The 14006-nt window shown below is 46.2% G+C and overlaps 1 protein-coding gene and 1 pseudogene across 1 annotated transcript; one reads left to right on the top strand and one right to left on the bottom strand.

The window, feature by feature from the left end:
* Positions 1-6745: 6745 nt before the first annotated feature.
* RPS14 (ribosomal protein S14) lies at positions 6746-11409 on the bottom strand. The gene is made up of 5 exons (XM_054567917.1): positions 11279-11409; positions 10046-10196; positions 9123-9284; positions 7993-8069; positions 6746-6865 (listed from the first exon to the last, which is right to left on the bottom strand). Exons 2-5 carry the CDS (start codon positions 10192-10194, stop codon positions 6798-6800), a joined length of 456 nt encoding a protein of 151 aa, XP_054423892.1. The 5' UTR covers positions 10195-10196; positions 11279-11409; the 3' UTR covers positions 6746-6797.
* An 849-nt stretch (positions 11410-12258) lies between these two features.
* LOC129066763 (GTP-binding nuclear protein Ran-like) lies at positions 12259-12805 on the top strand (annotated as a pseudogene).
* Positions 12806-14006: the final 1201 nt, after the last annotated feature.

Here is a 14006-nt window from a genome sequence, read left to right as displayed (position 1 = left end):
GGCTTAGGGTGGTGAGAGTTCAGCCTGTGGCTGGGGTCAGATCACAGCTTGAGGCTGGAGGCAGGAAGGCCAGCCAGGAGGCTGTGGCAAAAGTCGAGCTGGACAGGCAGGCCTGATGGGGCCGTGGCTGGGAGCATGGATGGGGATGAAGAGTAAAACTGACAGAACTGCCCACACGACTCAGGCCAGACCGGATGTGGAGGGGAGGGGGAGATGCTGCTGAGCTTTTCTACTTGGGTGAAGAAGCAGGTGACGTCCTTCGCAGAAACAGGAAGTCCTTGGCACATGTGAGGAACAGAAGGAAGTGCAGTGCATCTTAGCGCAGTGAGCAAAGCAGAGCGGTTTCGGATGTTGTTGAAGGAGCAGGCGAGGGCCAGGCTCTGCAGGCTTCCTAGCTGCCTGAGTGTTATTCCAAGAGCAATGGGAAGCCAATGGAGGGGGTCAGGCGGGAGGGGCTGGGGCTGGTTTATGTGGCATACAGATTTAAGGGGGGGCAGGAGTGGGGCCTGGAAACAAGTTAGAAGTTGAAGTAGTGGTGTCTTCAGGTGGTGGTGCTGGTGGTGGAGAAGTGGACAGATTCGATAGCTGTTTTGAAGGTAGAAATGCCAGGATGTGCTTTGGGAGTGAGGTCAAGATGGTACCTGGGTTTTGACACCAACGTACAATGGATGGTGGGCGAAAGATTGGAAGAATGCATTCCGGAACGGTAGACTCTAGAGTTTTGTTCTAGCTGTATTTGGTGTGACACCCACTTGTAGACATCTAGTAGATGGATGAAGGTATTGGATCGAAACTTAAAGAAGAAACATACCTTTGTGATTTATCAAGCTGCAGACGGTATTTAAAGACAACGGGATCAGGGCTGTACTCCGGGGACTCTCAACGTTTTGAGATCAAATGCAGGGGCAGCCCTGACGAGCTGACCGGAGGAGTGGTCAGGGACAGGGGGCAGTCACAGATCCCAATAAAGGAGTGAAGGAGGGGGTGTCAACCGTGTCAGATACTGGTAAGAGGGCAAGGCAGTGAGGACTGAGAGACGTCCGTGCACTTGGCCACATGGAGTCATGAGACAAGAACAGGTCTGCAAATTGGGTTGGGAGGTAACAGGGAGGGGGAGAAGTAGAGCCAGCATTTGGGAGAGGGGGGTCCCGCCCACCTCCTGCCAGGTGCTTCCACAGAGCTGCCCCTCCACAGCAAGGTCGCTCTGTCATCCAGCCTCCTCCCTAGGCAGGAGTGGCCCTGGAGTGCCTCTCTTCCGAGGCAGCAAAACCGGCTCCCTGCCAGCTCTCTTCTCCCAGTGCTCAGACCTCCTTCCTCCGCCTGGCAGCTCATTTCCCAAATGCTGCCGCCAACAGCCGCATCCACTGGGTTTCAGGGATTAGTGGCACTTTCTGAATTACACCAAGGCCTTGGCTCCTGACTTGCATTTCCTCTTGGTGGAACTCTGTCTGTGTTATCTCTTTGACCGAGTATAAATTAATTTATGTGTTTTCTCATTTTGATGTCACAACAGCCCTGTGCGTCTAAATGAGACGTACAAATATTAAGTGCTAGTAATTGGTAAACCGAGGATTTGAACACAGACCTGAGCCGTGTGCAGAGCCCATTCTCTTAACTATCATGCCACACTGCCTCCCCCAGACCCCTTACTCACTTGGACCAGTCCTAGTGAAGGTCATGCCGCCTGTAGCCTCTGCTTCCCTAGGAAAAGAGGCAGATTAGGAAGGCAGATGGGACTCCTTCCCAAACTTTGTTTCATGTGGGCAATTTCTACCTCCATTACTCTGCAGACAAGCTTCATATCAGTTCACCAGGCTTCTGTCCTACTCATAAAGGATTCTTGAGCATTTCCTAGTGGCTGGCTTGCCTGCCTCTGAAGACAGAGAGCTCACTACCTACATGAGCAGCTAGTTCTAGGATAGCACGGCAATCCAGATAGTGAACTCCAGCCCAGGTTGCTCTGGTTGAATCTCAACTCTGCTACCTTCTAGCACACTGTGCCTCAGTTTCCTCATCTGTACAATGGTAATAATAGCAGTAACCTACTTTCTTATTTCTACTAGTATGATTATGAGAATTAAATGTTACCTTTTAGTTGCTTGGTAAATGCTTAATGCATTTTAGTTATTGACATTACCATTATTGGTATTTTCCCTGAGGTAGAGCTACAAGTTCCCTTCCTATACCCTCCATACTTTGCATCCCACCCTGTCCCATGACATTCTATCCTCTTCTGCACTCACCTGTTGGTTATTATTGCTTTGCATTTCTCAATTTTCATTTTCTCCTGAAGCCTGACTTTTTTTTTTTTTTTTTTTTTTTTGGCAAGCTCAGTTATTCACCATACAAACATGATTTTCCTAAGATCATGATTTCTCCTTGACAGAGTCACTGATTGTTTGCCAGACAAGCTCAGAGTTGCCGAACACATAAGTGAGAGTGAAAGAATGGAAGCACAGGCTTGCCCGTTAGCTCCAGGCTTTTGTACTCCCTGGATTCAGAATCCCCATCAGTGGGCCCATGATTGCACATCCTTACTAACTACTCTCAAGGCAAGACTATGACAAGATTAAAAGCCCAGCCCTGGCTGCTGTGGCTCAGTGGGCTGGGCATCATCCCTCAGACCAAGGTCGTCAGTTCAATCCCCAGTCAGAGCACGTGCCTGAGTTGCGAGCCAGGTCCCGTATCAATGTTTCTCTGCCTTTCTCCTTCCCTTCCCCTCTCTAAAAATAAATTTAAAAAATAAAAAGATTAAGAGCCCAGACTCAAGCCAGATGAAGTTCAAATTCAAGACTCTTCCACTTACTTGCTTGTGATCTTGGCCAAGACACAGCCTCCCTGAACTTCAGTGTCCTCATCTGCAAAATTAAAACTAATGATCTTGCCTACTTCACAGGGTGTTGAGAAGCTTCAAGATAATGAATTTAAAACACTCAGTGCAGTGCCTATCTCAATAAATGGTTGACATTAATTATTAATATTCTAGAGCTATGCCATTTAATATGACAGCCTCTAGCCACATGTGGCAGTTGAAGCCTTGAAACGTGGCTAATTCAAATTGAGATGTGCTCTAAATATAAAATACACACTGGATTTCAAAGACTTAGTACCAAAAAAATGTAAAATATCTTGATAACAATTTTTATGTTGATTAATGTTGAAATAAAAATATTTTGGATATATTAGTTTATAAGTAAAATATATTTTAAAAGTTAATTTCACTTTTATACTTTATTAATATGGCTACTAGGAAATTTGAAAAAAATTCCATGTGGCTCAGTTTTGTGCTATCCATTATATTTATTTTAGTGTTATTATAGTGTTTTGTGGTGTTTCTTTTCCTTTCTTTTTTTGGCGGGGGGGGGGGTAGTGGTGGGTTTTTTTTGTTTTTCCAGTGAGGAAGAAAAATGGTTTATTAGATTTTGGGGTATTTGGATTTTAATGGCCACCTGTCTCCTATAGATTGTATTTGAGCTGCAAGGGCTCTTTGGAGATTATGGAAATTCAGTTTCCTCTCTGTGAAGATGGGAAACTGAGGCACATAGGAAATGGAAATATGCCTAGAGCCACAGGAGTAATGATAGCAGAGCAGAGGCCTCCGCTGTCTCCGCCGGGGCTGTGTCAGGACGATGCCGCCCCCTGGTGGTCTGGCTGCCGCAAGCTCTTGGAGCAGCTGGGCTTCCCTCAGGAGCGGCACGCTGCTGCCATCTACTGCGCAACCCTCTGCAGAGACACAAGGACAGGGATGGTCCTCCCCTCCTCCTTGCCAGCCTGAGTGCGCTGAACCGCACCATGTCAGGGGTATGACCGAGTAGTGATTAAGGGCCTGTCTGCGGCTACAGACAAACGCAGGTGTGAACGTCAGCTCTGCTTTCTTCTTGCGACGTGCCCCTGGACAAGTCACTTAACTTCTCTGATGCTGTTTCCCCATATGTAAAATGTGGATAAGAGTCCTTACCTCAAAGCAATTAGAAGAGATGCCTGAAATCTGAATCAACAAATACTTACAGAGCACTACCACTCGTGCGCTGCTACCAGTGGCAAGATCCAGCAGTGACCTAAGCAGACAAGTCTAGTGGTTCTTGAAGGGTGATCTCCAGACCACAGACATCAATCAGCACTATCTAGGAACTAGCCAGAAATGCAGATCTTCAGGCCTCCATGCCATATTTACTGGAGCTGAGTCTGATGCATCCTCCAGGTTGAGACCCTCTGGTCTTGGGGACTGAAGGCGACAGGGTGAGGCAGTGATAGAATAGCAGGGGAGTGATACAATCCAGTTAGTTTTAGATCACTCGGCTGCAGGAGGGTCTAGGGATAGACAGGGGCCAGGGGAGATAGGAAGACTTGTTAGAAGACTTGTAGGAGCTCACGAAGGAGAAAAGAGAGCCAGAAGTTGGAGTCTTCTCTAGGGACCTGGTTGGGTTGCAGTTACAGCCAGCGGCGTCGGGCTCCCCTGCCAAGGCTGGGCTTCCATGGTCTGCAACCCCAGGTGGCCAGCAGCTCCGTCCTGCCTTGTCTGCCTCTGGGACCAGATAGGCTGCTACATCCCAACTTGATTTGCAGACATTCACTCTCCTTGAAAACAAAACCCTGAAAGGAACTGCTTTCAAAGACGTGGTGATTATATCCCTGGTTACCAAGAAACAGCAGGCCAAGTTGCAAAGTCCCAACACAGGAAATAAAAGAATGCTCCAACAACCGCCAGCATTTTCCACCAGGATTCCAGCCAGCTGTCGTTCACACTGTTTGGCACCAGAACTGAACGAGCAGAATAGCAGCTTCTTCACTGCCAGGCACTGTGCTTAACGCTTTAATCGTATCTAATTCTTGTGATAGTCTACGAGGCAGCTGTTATCATGGGAATTTTCACTAAATGGCTTGGAGGTTAAATAACTTGCCTCAAAGCCTAGGAACTAGGATTTTCATCCAGGCCTGCCTATCTCTGAGGGCCTATGCTTTAGAACCCAGGGTGGCAGTAGGAAAGCACCCTCATTTTTTTCCTATTTTGGAATAACTTTTGACTTACGAAAAACAGCTGGAAAATAATGGAGTTTCTGTATACCATTCATGCAGTTTCCTCCGCTAACATCTTGTGTTACCACATACATTTGTCAAAACCAAGACACTATTAATTGGACTCCAGATCTTTCTTGGGTTTGTTTTTTTTTAAACATGAATGCCCTCTTTGGTCCAGGATCCATTGTATTGCTAGGTCTCTTTAAACTCCTGCTCTGTACTTGTTTTTCATGACTTTTGACAATTTACAGTTATTTTTTCACCATCTAATTGGGCTATGGGTTTTCAAAAAGAATATTGCAGAGGTGAAGTGTTCTCATCAAATCAGGGCACATGATTTATCAGTCAACCTTAATAGTTTAGTTAAGGTCTCTCCCCGGAGCCAAGTTAGCATTTTCCCTCTTTCATATTATATTCCTTGGGAGTCAGGAAGTGCAACCCACACTCAAGTGGAGGGAAAATTAAGTTCCACTTACTGGAAAGGGGAGTACCTATATTATTTGGAATCCTTTCAGATGTGTATCTTCATTTAGTAAAATCACATCAGCATGATTTCATACTTTGGAACCACTTTCATTTTTAAGATGAAGAAAATTTAAAGATTGACTTGTTCAACAAGGTGTTCGTATGAGTCGTGGCCAGGCCTGGGTCTCCAGCATTCCTCCAAGTGGCTAAGAATTGTGGAGACTGCAACCTGTGTATCCAATGAAATGCTATTCAGCAAGGAATGAAGTACCAGATTCATGCTACGTGATGAACATTGAAAACATTGTCATTGTCCCACCTCTTCCAACCACCCGCTGGTGTGCCAGTTCTTTGCAGAACACTCACACCCAGTACCATCTGGTGCAATGGGGTCCTTGGAGCTGAATACAAGCTTCCGGAAAGCAAAACTTTTATCTTTTTCATTGCTGATGAAAATAGGGCTTGGTGTGTATTTGAGGGGTGACTGAATCTTTATGTACTTTATGTACTGATGTAGAACAACCTCCAAAATCTGCCAAGTGAGAAAAAGCAAGATGCAATAGAGCGCACCACCCATTTTGCACAGAAGGTACGGGGGGCGAGTCTACACCCACGTGTGTTTATATATGGAGCCTGGAAGGCTCCTCTCCTGCTCAGGCTACACTTGGCTCAACAGTTTCCACTCCACTCTAGCTCTTTAAGAATTGGGCCATTTTTGGAACCAAGATCTCCACCTTCAAAATGAGGTCTCCAAAGCTTTGGTCTGCTTTAGATACTGAGGTAACGCAACGCCACAAGCAGTGTACCAAAGACCCAACTGTGGCACTGACCCCCCTCACCTCTTTTTAATCCTCGCTAGAGGGTATGTTTACTGACTTTACAGAAAGACAAACGAAGTGAGAGAATCATTGATCAGTTGCCTCCCGTACACACTCCAACCGGGGATCGAACCCACACCTTATGTGTACAGGAAGCTCCAACCGAGCCACCTGGCCAGGGCTCCTCACCCCTTTTTAGGCACCTCCTTCCAGGAAGCCAGTGTGCAGTCACCCATTGTCCCACGTTAGGGACTGAATCAAACCCTCTGTGTTCTCTTCTTATAGGTTATATACGTCCTGAAGCAATGTATCTATTTAATGCCTGCTGGCTTAGCACAGCACCTGTGATCTCAAGTCAGCCCCAGATTGTTTAAACACAGAGAAAGGAATTAAACTTCCCCGAGGGGTGGCCCCCCAGACAAAGAGACAACTGGAGTCAAAACAGTTGACACAAAGGCAATTTATTAACAGAAACAATAATTTGAGGACTCCTGCTCACAGACGGCGACCACGGCGACCTCCCTTCCTGCGGGTGCTGTCGGAGGGGATGGGGGTGACATCCTCTGCGGAGAGGAAGAAAACACATCATTGCTTAGAGCTGGGTGAGAAGGCAGCCAAGGCTCCCTAGGCCAGTGGTGTAATGGCTCAGCAGTAGATCCCACTGCCCCCCAGTGAGTCCTCCGTATACAAGAGATGGCCCTGGGGCTGCCCCATCTGCTGCTTCCTCAAATTTCTGAAGTGGTTTGAACTCGCCTCCCAGGAGAAGCTGAGGCTGAGAGAGTACACAGCTTGCACTGGCTGTCAGAAGCAGGAGACATGGCAGGTTCCTGACACCCAGCCCAAACTGTCTAGAAGAAAAATTCTAAACAACATAACTGAAGACAGGCAAAGGCTGAAAATATTCTGAAAAAAATTTTAAAGGGTAGGCTGGGCTGAGGGATCAGTGCACGTTTGACACCAGGTACAGAGAAACAGAGAAGGGCTAACACCTGTGGCTACACAAGTGTAGAGGACCTGCATGGTTGCCAACCACGGAAGTGCTTCACTGCCCCGGCACTCATTCTCGCCATGCCTGGCAGGCCCTCCTGGCAGTTACAGGCTTACCCCGGAGAGGCTGCAGCTTCGGTCCAGGCCACTGCAGCACAGCAAGGCACACCAGTTCTTTTGGTTCCCCAGTGCCTATATGTTTACACTATACTACAATCTATGAAGGGTGCAACATATCTAAAAAAAAGTTCATACCTCAATTAAAAATATGTTATTGCTAAAAAATGCTAACCATCAGAGGAGACTGTTTGAAAAATGGCATTGATATACTAGGTGTACACAGGGTTGCTAGAGACCTTCAATTTGTAAAAAACGTATCTGTGAAGCACAATAAAGCAAAGCACAATAATACAAGTTTGGCCTGTAGTAGGCAAGGACCACACAGGAGGCAGGCCACACAAAATACCAGTAATAACCCACTTGAGGACGCCGTAACGGAAAGGACAAGTCATCTCTTAGTTCTACCAGCCACTGCCAGGCATTGTGTTACATGGCACCTTTTGCAGTCTGCAGTAACAAACCTAACTGCCAACAGTCACCAGACCAAGCCCTATATCCATGGGCACACCACACGCTTGTTCTGGGGTCAATGTCTCAAAGCAAATTCAAGCATTAGTTACAGGGGAGGGCGGGGGCGGCTTACCAATCCGTCCAATCTTCATTCCCGAGCGGGCAAGTGCTCTGAGAGCTGACTGGGCCCCTGGTCCAGGGGTCTTGGTCCTACGAAAGAAAGGCCTAGTCATTCAGGATTCTAAGATCTCACAACCCCCAGCTCAAGAATCTACAACCTTTCCTTAAAGGGCCAGACAGTAAATATTTTAGGCTTAGTGTGGGCCACTCAGCTTTGTGGCATACTTCAAAAAAAGAAAAAAAGAAAGAAACATGAAAAGCCCTTTCCATCCAGAGACCACACGAAAAACAAGTGGCAGGCCCGATTTGGCTCCAGGGTCAGTGTGCCCCCTGCTCTGCCTACAGGCGGTTTAAGGCGTTGCCCCTTACAGCCACATGCTCAAAGTCTGTCTTCTTTGGTGGTCTGTCCATTTCCAACTAGCCTGCCCACCCTACACCAAGAACCTACCCTCTCCACACCGGCCCAGTTTAACAACTTCCTATCTGGTCTCTTCCCCACACAAAAGTCATCTTTGACAAGCCCCAATTCCATCGATCATTACGACTGAAAAATATTCATCTCCTCCCCCACCCCACCCCAGCTAAATCCTTACCAGGTCCTTCAGGACCCAGCAAGCCCTCTCTGATCATACCTCATGCCGCTCTTCCCCTCAGGTGTAAGAAATTCATTTCCATCTTAGCACCTTTTCCCAGGAGGTGTCTCTGGCTAAAATACTCCACCTTCCTTCCTTCACTGAACTGACTCTTGGCACTTTTAGGTCTTAAGTTTAAGTTACACTTTAACATCAGTCCATCCTCAACACTGTATTTTCACTTCCCAGCACTTGCTGAAAATAGGAAGCAGACTCCCCTGCTCTTATTTAAAGCCTGACTCCAACAGCCTAGGTACCACATGGGAAGGTACAGGCTACTCTTCCATTTCCCCCTGACCCTCTTCTAATACCTGGACCACAGATCTGGTGTGCAGGGAGTGTTTAAACACAGTACGTTGCTGGGGGGAGGGGCTGAGCAGCATGCAGGAACCAGTTATCAATTACACACATACCTAAGATTTCTTGTGCAAAGTCACAAAATAACCAAGCCTCATAGCTAGGTGCTTTGGCACCCAAGCCCAGTGACCTTACCACTCAGCCTCGGCCTTACCTGTTTCCTCCTGTGGCCCGGAGTTTGATGTGAAGAGCAGTGATGCCCAGCTCCTTGCACCTCTGGGCCACATCCTGGGCAGCCAACATGGCAGCGTATGGAGAGGACTCATCTCTGTCAGCCTTTACCTTCATCCCACCTGTCACGCGGCAGATGGTTTCCCTGGGGACAAAAAAGCACAGGTTATTTCTGTCTCATGCCACAAGGACTCGAGTGTGCCTCACGTCCTACTGAGGAAAGGGTGCCACGGCTGGGGTATGGCAGAGGATGAGGGTCATCTCGAACACGCATCCTGCTCTTTGGCAGCAATGCCATGGGATCTGCCTTCATGGGGTTCAAAAACCCAAGACAGTTGAACTCTGTATTGACACTGTTTATTTACTTTTGCATTCAATTCGCAGAAACCAAATTCAGAATTTGACTCATATACATCACAAAAACTTGCTAATGGCAGCCAAAACCTGCTCCCAGGGCTAACATTCAGTCCACGACTGTCTCTACAAAATACTGAGATGGAGGATTCAATGACCACCACAGAGCAAGGCCATGAACAGAACCTCTCCTCTCTTCTAACTCCAGTGCCCGGATAATTACTATACCAACCAACCACATTTCCTAGCAGTGGTGTCTGACCCTAGGAAATAAAGGTCTAGTCATTCAGGATTCTAAGATCTCACAACCTTCTAGTTCAATAATCTACAAACCTTCCTTAGAGGGCCAGAGAGTAAAATTAGGCTTAGTATGGGCCACTTATGGTCCACTTAGATTCTGTGGCACACTTTAAAATAAATAAGTAAGAAAAGCTGATATTCTTCGTAATTATTTCAAGAAAGCTCCTTAGACGGCCACTCAGGTCCCAGGGTCATGTCTTCCTCCAGCTCCTTGTTGAGCTGGGTCCTGTACCTTTCCACCCGCACACTCACTTGCCAGAAAGATCAGTGACATGGACAAAAGTGTCATTGAAGGATGCAAAGATGTGGCAGACACCAAATACATTTTCTCCTTCGGCCACCTGGGGTCCGAGGCTGATGACCTGTTCTTCCTTCTTTTCCTTCCCCTTGCGAGGTGCCATTTCTGAAAGAAAAATCAAAGAATCCCAAAGTTTAAAAAAAAAAAAAAAAAAAAAAAAACCCATGCTAAGAAAATGTCTCTGGGTTAAAAGAGCTCCTCATGTTTATTTATACTTTTGGTTTACAAGATTAATACATAAAAAAATAACATTACTGTTTCCACTGGTTCAATAATTGTGCCTGCGATGTACTGCCAATAACCCTCCCTATCCAGAGAGCCTAAATGGTAACAGGTGGCATATGACCTAGGGCCTTGCGGGGTGGACCGAATGTCTCCCTACACGTTTCGGACAGGACCAGACGTTCTGCAAGGGAACCTAGCGAAGTGCCCCGGAAGGACGTGCAGGAGCCTCCTGCTGCTGGAAACACCCTGGCAACCAGGATTCCCGGGTGTGTCTTCCTGGAATACCCGACGTCGCAGCCCCTCCCTACGCACCCCGACGAAACTTTTGGGTCCCACCCCCATCTCTGCTTTCAGGGGTAACAGGCACAACGCAGATGGACAGCAAACACCGACATGCAATCCGCACCCCCGATTTCTGGCTCTGGGGCCTTGCACTGGGCGAGCGCCCAGAGCTTTCAACGTGCCGGGCTTATAAATCACCCAGATTTAGGAAATATCCAATACACGGTCGTTTTTCCTGCATTCCCTCTTTGAATCCTCATTAGGACCCCATGGGATCGGTGTGACAGTTACTGTTTTCCGGACAAGAGATTTAAACGCCTGCCTGCGACTGCCCAGGAGGGAAGTGGCGGGGTAGAGGTGGGAGCCCACATCAGACTAGGATCCCCGTTCCTCCTCAACCACGCCCTGCGCCCAATTGAATGTAGTGGTGGTCGTAATGCGTCCACGAAGGCTTTCCAAGGTAGACCCGCACTCACCCCTACTTTACAGGCGCTTCTCTAAAGCAACACCACTGCCTCCCGAAACAAGGCAAGAACCAGTGTCTAGGATCGGCCGGCCGCGCTCTTGTCGCCCGGAGCCTGGTTCAGCTTCCGCGGAAGCACCTCAGTCCCGCGCTTCCGACCCCGCGGGACCCCTTTGCCACAGGATGGAACCCGATTGTCCTTGTCCTTGGCTCCTACCTGCTTATCGAGTCCAGACTCCGCCACCGGAAAGAGAGAGGGGGAGAGGGCGGGGCGACAGGTCACGTTTTTGCCCCCGGAAGTGTACGTCTGAGGTCACGGGGCGAGACTCCTGGAATATGCTGCCTTTAGTGTTCCCAAGGAGATTAAGAATCGCCCTTGAAAAACAGTTCACTTAAGGGACTTCCAAAGGTGGCAAGGGGCTGCGTGTAGTCGGGAGCAGGTCGGCCAGTTAGACTCCACCATGCAGCTACGTCTGCTGGGTGAGTCAGACCTAATTTAAGATGGCGGCCGCCGCGGCTAGAAGACTTCCGCCATTCTGATTCCTGGCCTGGTCAGCCTGGAGGCGGCAGCGCGCCTCGTGGCGCGGAGGGGAACAACAAAAACAAAACAGGCAATGAAGAGAGGAAGCCGAAAGCGGGGTAAAAATCTCCTAGGCACAGACAGCAGTATGGTGATTGACAGAGGGAAAGGGAGTTGGAGGGAGGTGACAGAGAGCAAAGGAGGAATGAATGGTGGCGAAAAGAGACTTGACTTTGGGTGGTGACCGCACAATGCAGTATGCAGATGTTGTGTTGAAACCTGTATGGTTTTACTAACATGTCACCCCAATAAATTTAATTAAAGCCCTGACTGGTGCGGCTCAGTGGGTTGAGCATCATCCCACAGACCAAGGGGTCGTCGGTTGAGTCCCCGTCAGTTCATAGGCCTGGGTTGCAGGTCAGGTCCCCTTTTGGGGCACATAGGAGAGACAACTAATCAATGTTTCTCCCGCACATGAATGGTTCTCTCTCTCTCCCTCCCCCTCCCTTCCCCTCTCATAAATAAACAAACAAATAAATAAATAATCGATCTTTAAAAAAGAAATTCAATTAAAAAAAAAACAAAACACCCAGGCAATCAGAGTTTGGCCTACTGTGTACCAGGCAAAAAAAAAAAAGAATAAATTATTCAGAGTCATAGGACTGGAGGAACATCAAATGGCTGCCCAAAGAGAACCTCAAGTTCAGTTCAAACTTGTATTGGCTGGTGATGATGGGACTGGAGAAACTACATTTGTGAAACATCAGGTAACTGGTGAATTTGAGAAGAATGTAGGTACTTTGGGTGCTGAGGTCCATCCCCCCCTGTTCTACACTCACAGAGCAGCTATTAGGTTCACTGTATAGGCTACAGCTGGCCAGGAGAAATTTGACAGACTAAGAGATGGGTATTTTATATACATCCAAGCCTGTGTGCCATTAAAATGTTTGATATAACTTCAGGAGTTTCTTACAAGAATTTGCCTGTCATGGAGAGCTGGTAGGAATGTGTGAAAATATCCATATCATGTTGTGTGGCAACGAAGTGGATATTAAGGCCAGGAAAGTTAAGGCAAAATCAATTGTCTTCCACCAAAAGAAGAATCTTCAGTGCTATGACATTTCTGCCAAAACCTACTACAACTTATGTTTTGGCACACAGTTGTTTCCATATTGCGTTTCAAATAGAAGACTGCCACAGTTGCATCACAATATTCAGTGGTGAAACCTTGTTTGTTACTGTCATTCCCACTCCTTTTTGTTTAGGATCACAATAAAGTTGTATTTCAAATTTCTAAAAGAAAAAAAATTATTCAGTACTTGTTACTATATACCAACCTGAGATAAGCGATTTATATACATTGCTTTATTTAATTCTCACAGCATGATTAAATAGATACTGTTTTGATTGCCCATTTATAGATAAGGAATTTTAACTAAGCTTACACATTTGTGACCAATTTGGGATTCTGACTTCAAAGTCCATGTGTTTCATAGCTACTTCCGTATATCCTTCTAATAACAATATTGAAGGACATTAAAAGATTGGAGGAATGTATAGATGAAGATATGGGGAAGGGCCGAAAACTAGGTTATATATATATTTGTGTGTATGTATATGTGTGTATGAATGAAATATGCATAGAATATATACCTATACACATATATAAAGCCCATGGAATAGCCTTTACTGAACAAAATGAGTGATTATGCAGAATAACATATAGCCCTTTGTGCCCTGGAATTGATGCTACTGAACAACTTCAGCTCAACTTAAGGAAGAACTTACATAAATGAAATTGTATTCTATATGCCACTGGGTAAGTTTTATTTTTTACTCAACATTACAGATACCTTACCATAACAACTAGTAGAGATCCGCAACAATTTTTATAAATATTTTAAATTTTGTTTATCATGTTGAATATTAAATGCATTCACAAAATTAAAAATTGCAAAGTTACAAAAAAATATACAAACAAAAACCAAAAAACCTTTCTCCTCTCACCTCTGTCCACAGCAAACCAGTCCTTGCCAGCAACCAGAATACCTGTATTGAATCATTTTTTACTACTATATGATATCCCTTTCTATAGCTGTGCCACCAATTTTTTTTAACCAGCCCTCAATTTTTGAACATTTTGGTTATTTACAGAATTTGCAAAAATAAACAAAACTGTCAAGAACATATTTGTGCTATTCTTCCCTCAGGGTAAATTGCCAGAAGCAGAAAGGAGTACGTATTTTACATATTGATGTGTGTTGCTAAACTGCCTTCCAGAAAGTTCGTATCAATTTTTACTTCTGCTAAACTGAGAAACTAAATATGCCTTCTTGTTGTATTTCTTCCATGATTAGTAAGCTCAGATGCCTCTTTATGGATCGCTGTGAGAATTTGCATCTCTTCTGTAAATTACTTGTTTATA

This window comes from Pteronotus mesoamericanus, unplaced genomic scaffold, assembly GCF_021234165.1.
Source record: "Pteronotus mesoamericanus isolate MK-2021 breed Mesoamerican mustached bat unplaced genomic scaffold, CSHL_Meso_final contig_2, whole genome shotgun sequence".
NCBI lineage: Eukaryota > Metazoa > Chordata > Mammalia > Chiroptera > Mormoopidae > Pteronotus > Pteronotus mesoamericanus.
Note: the sequence above shows the minus strand (reverse complement) of the source record. Positions and strands in the feature narration are given on the sequence as shown.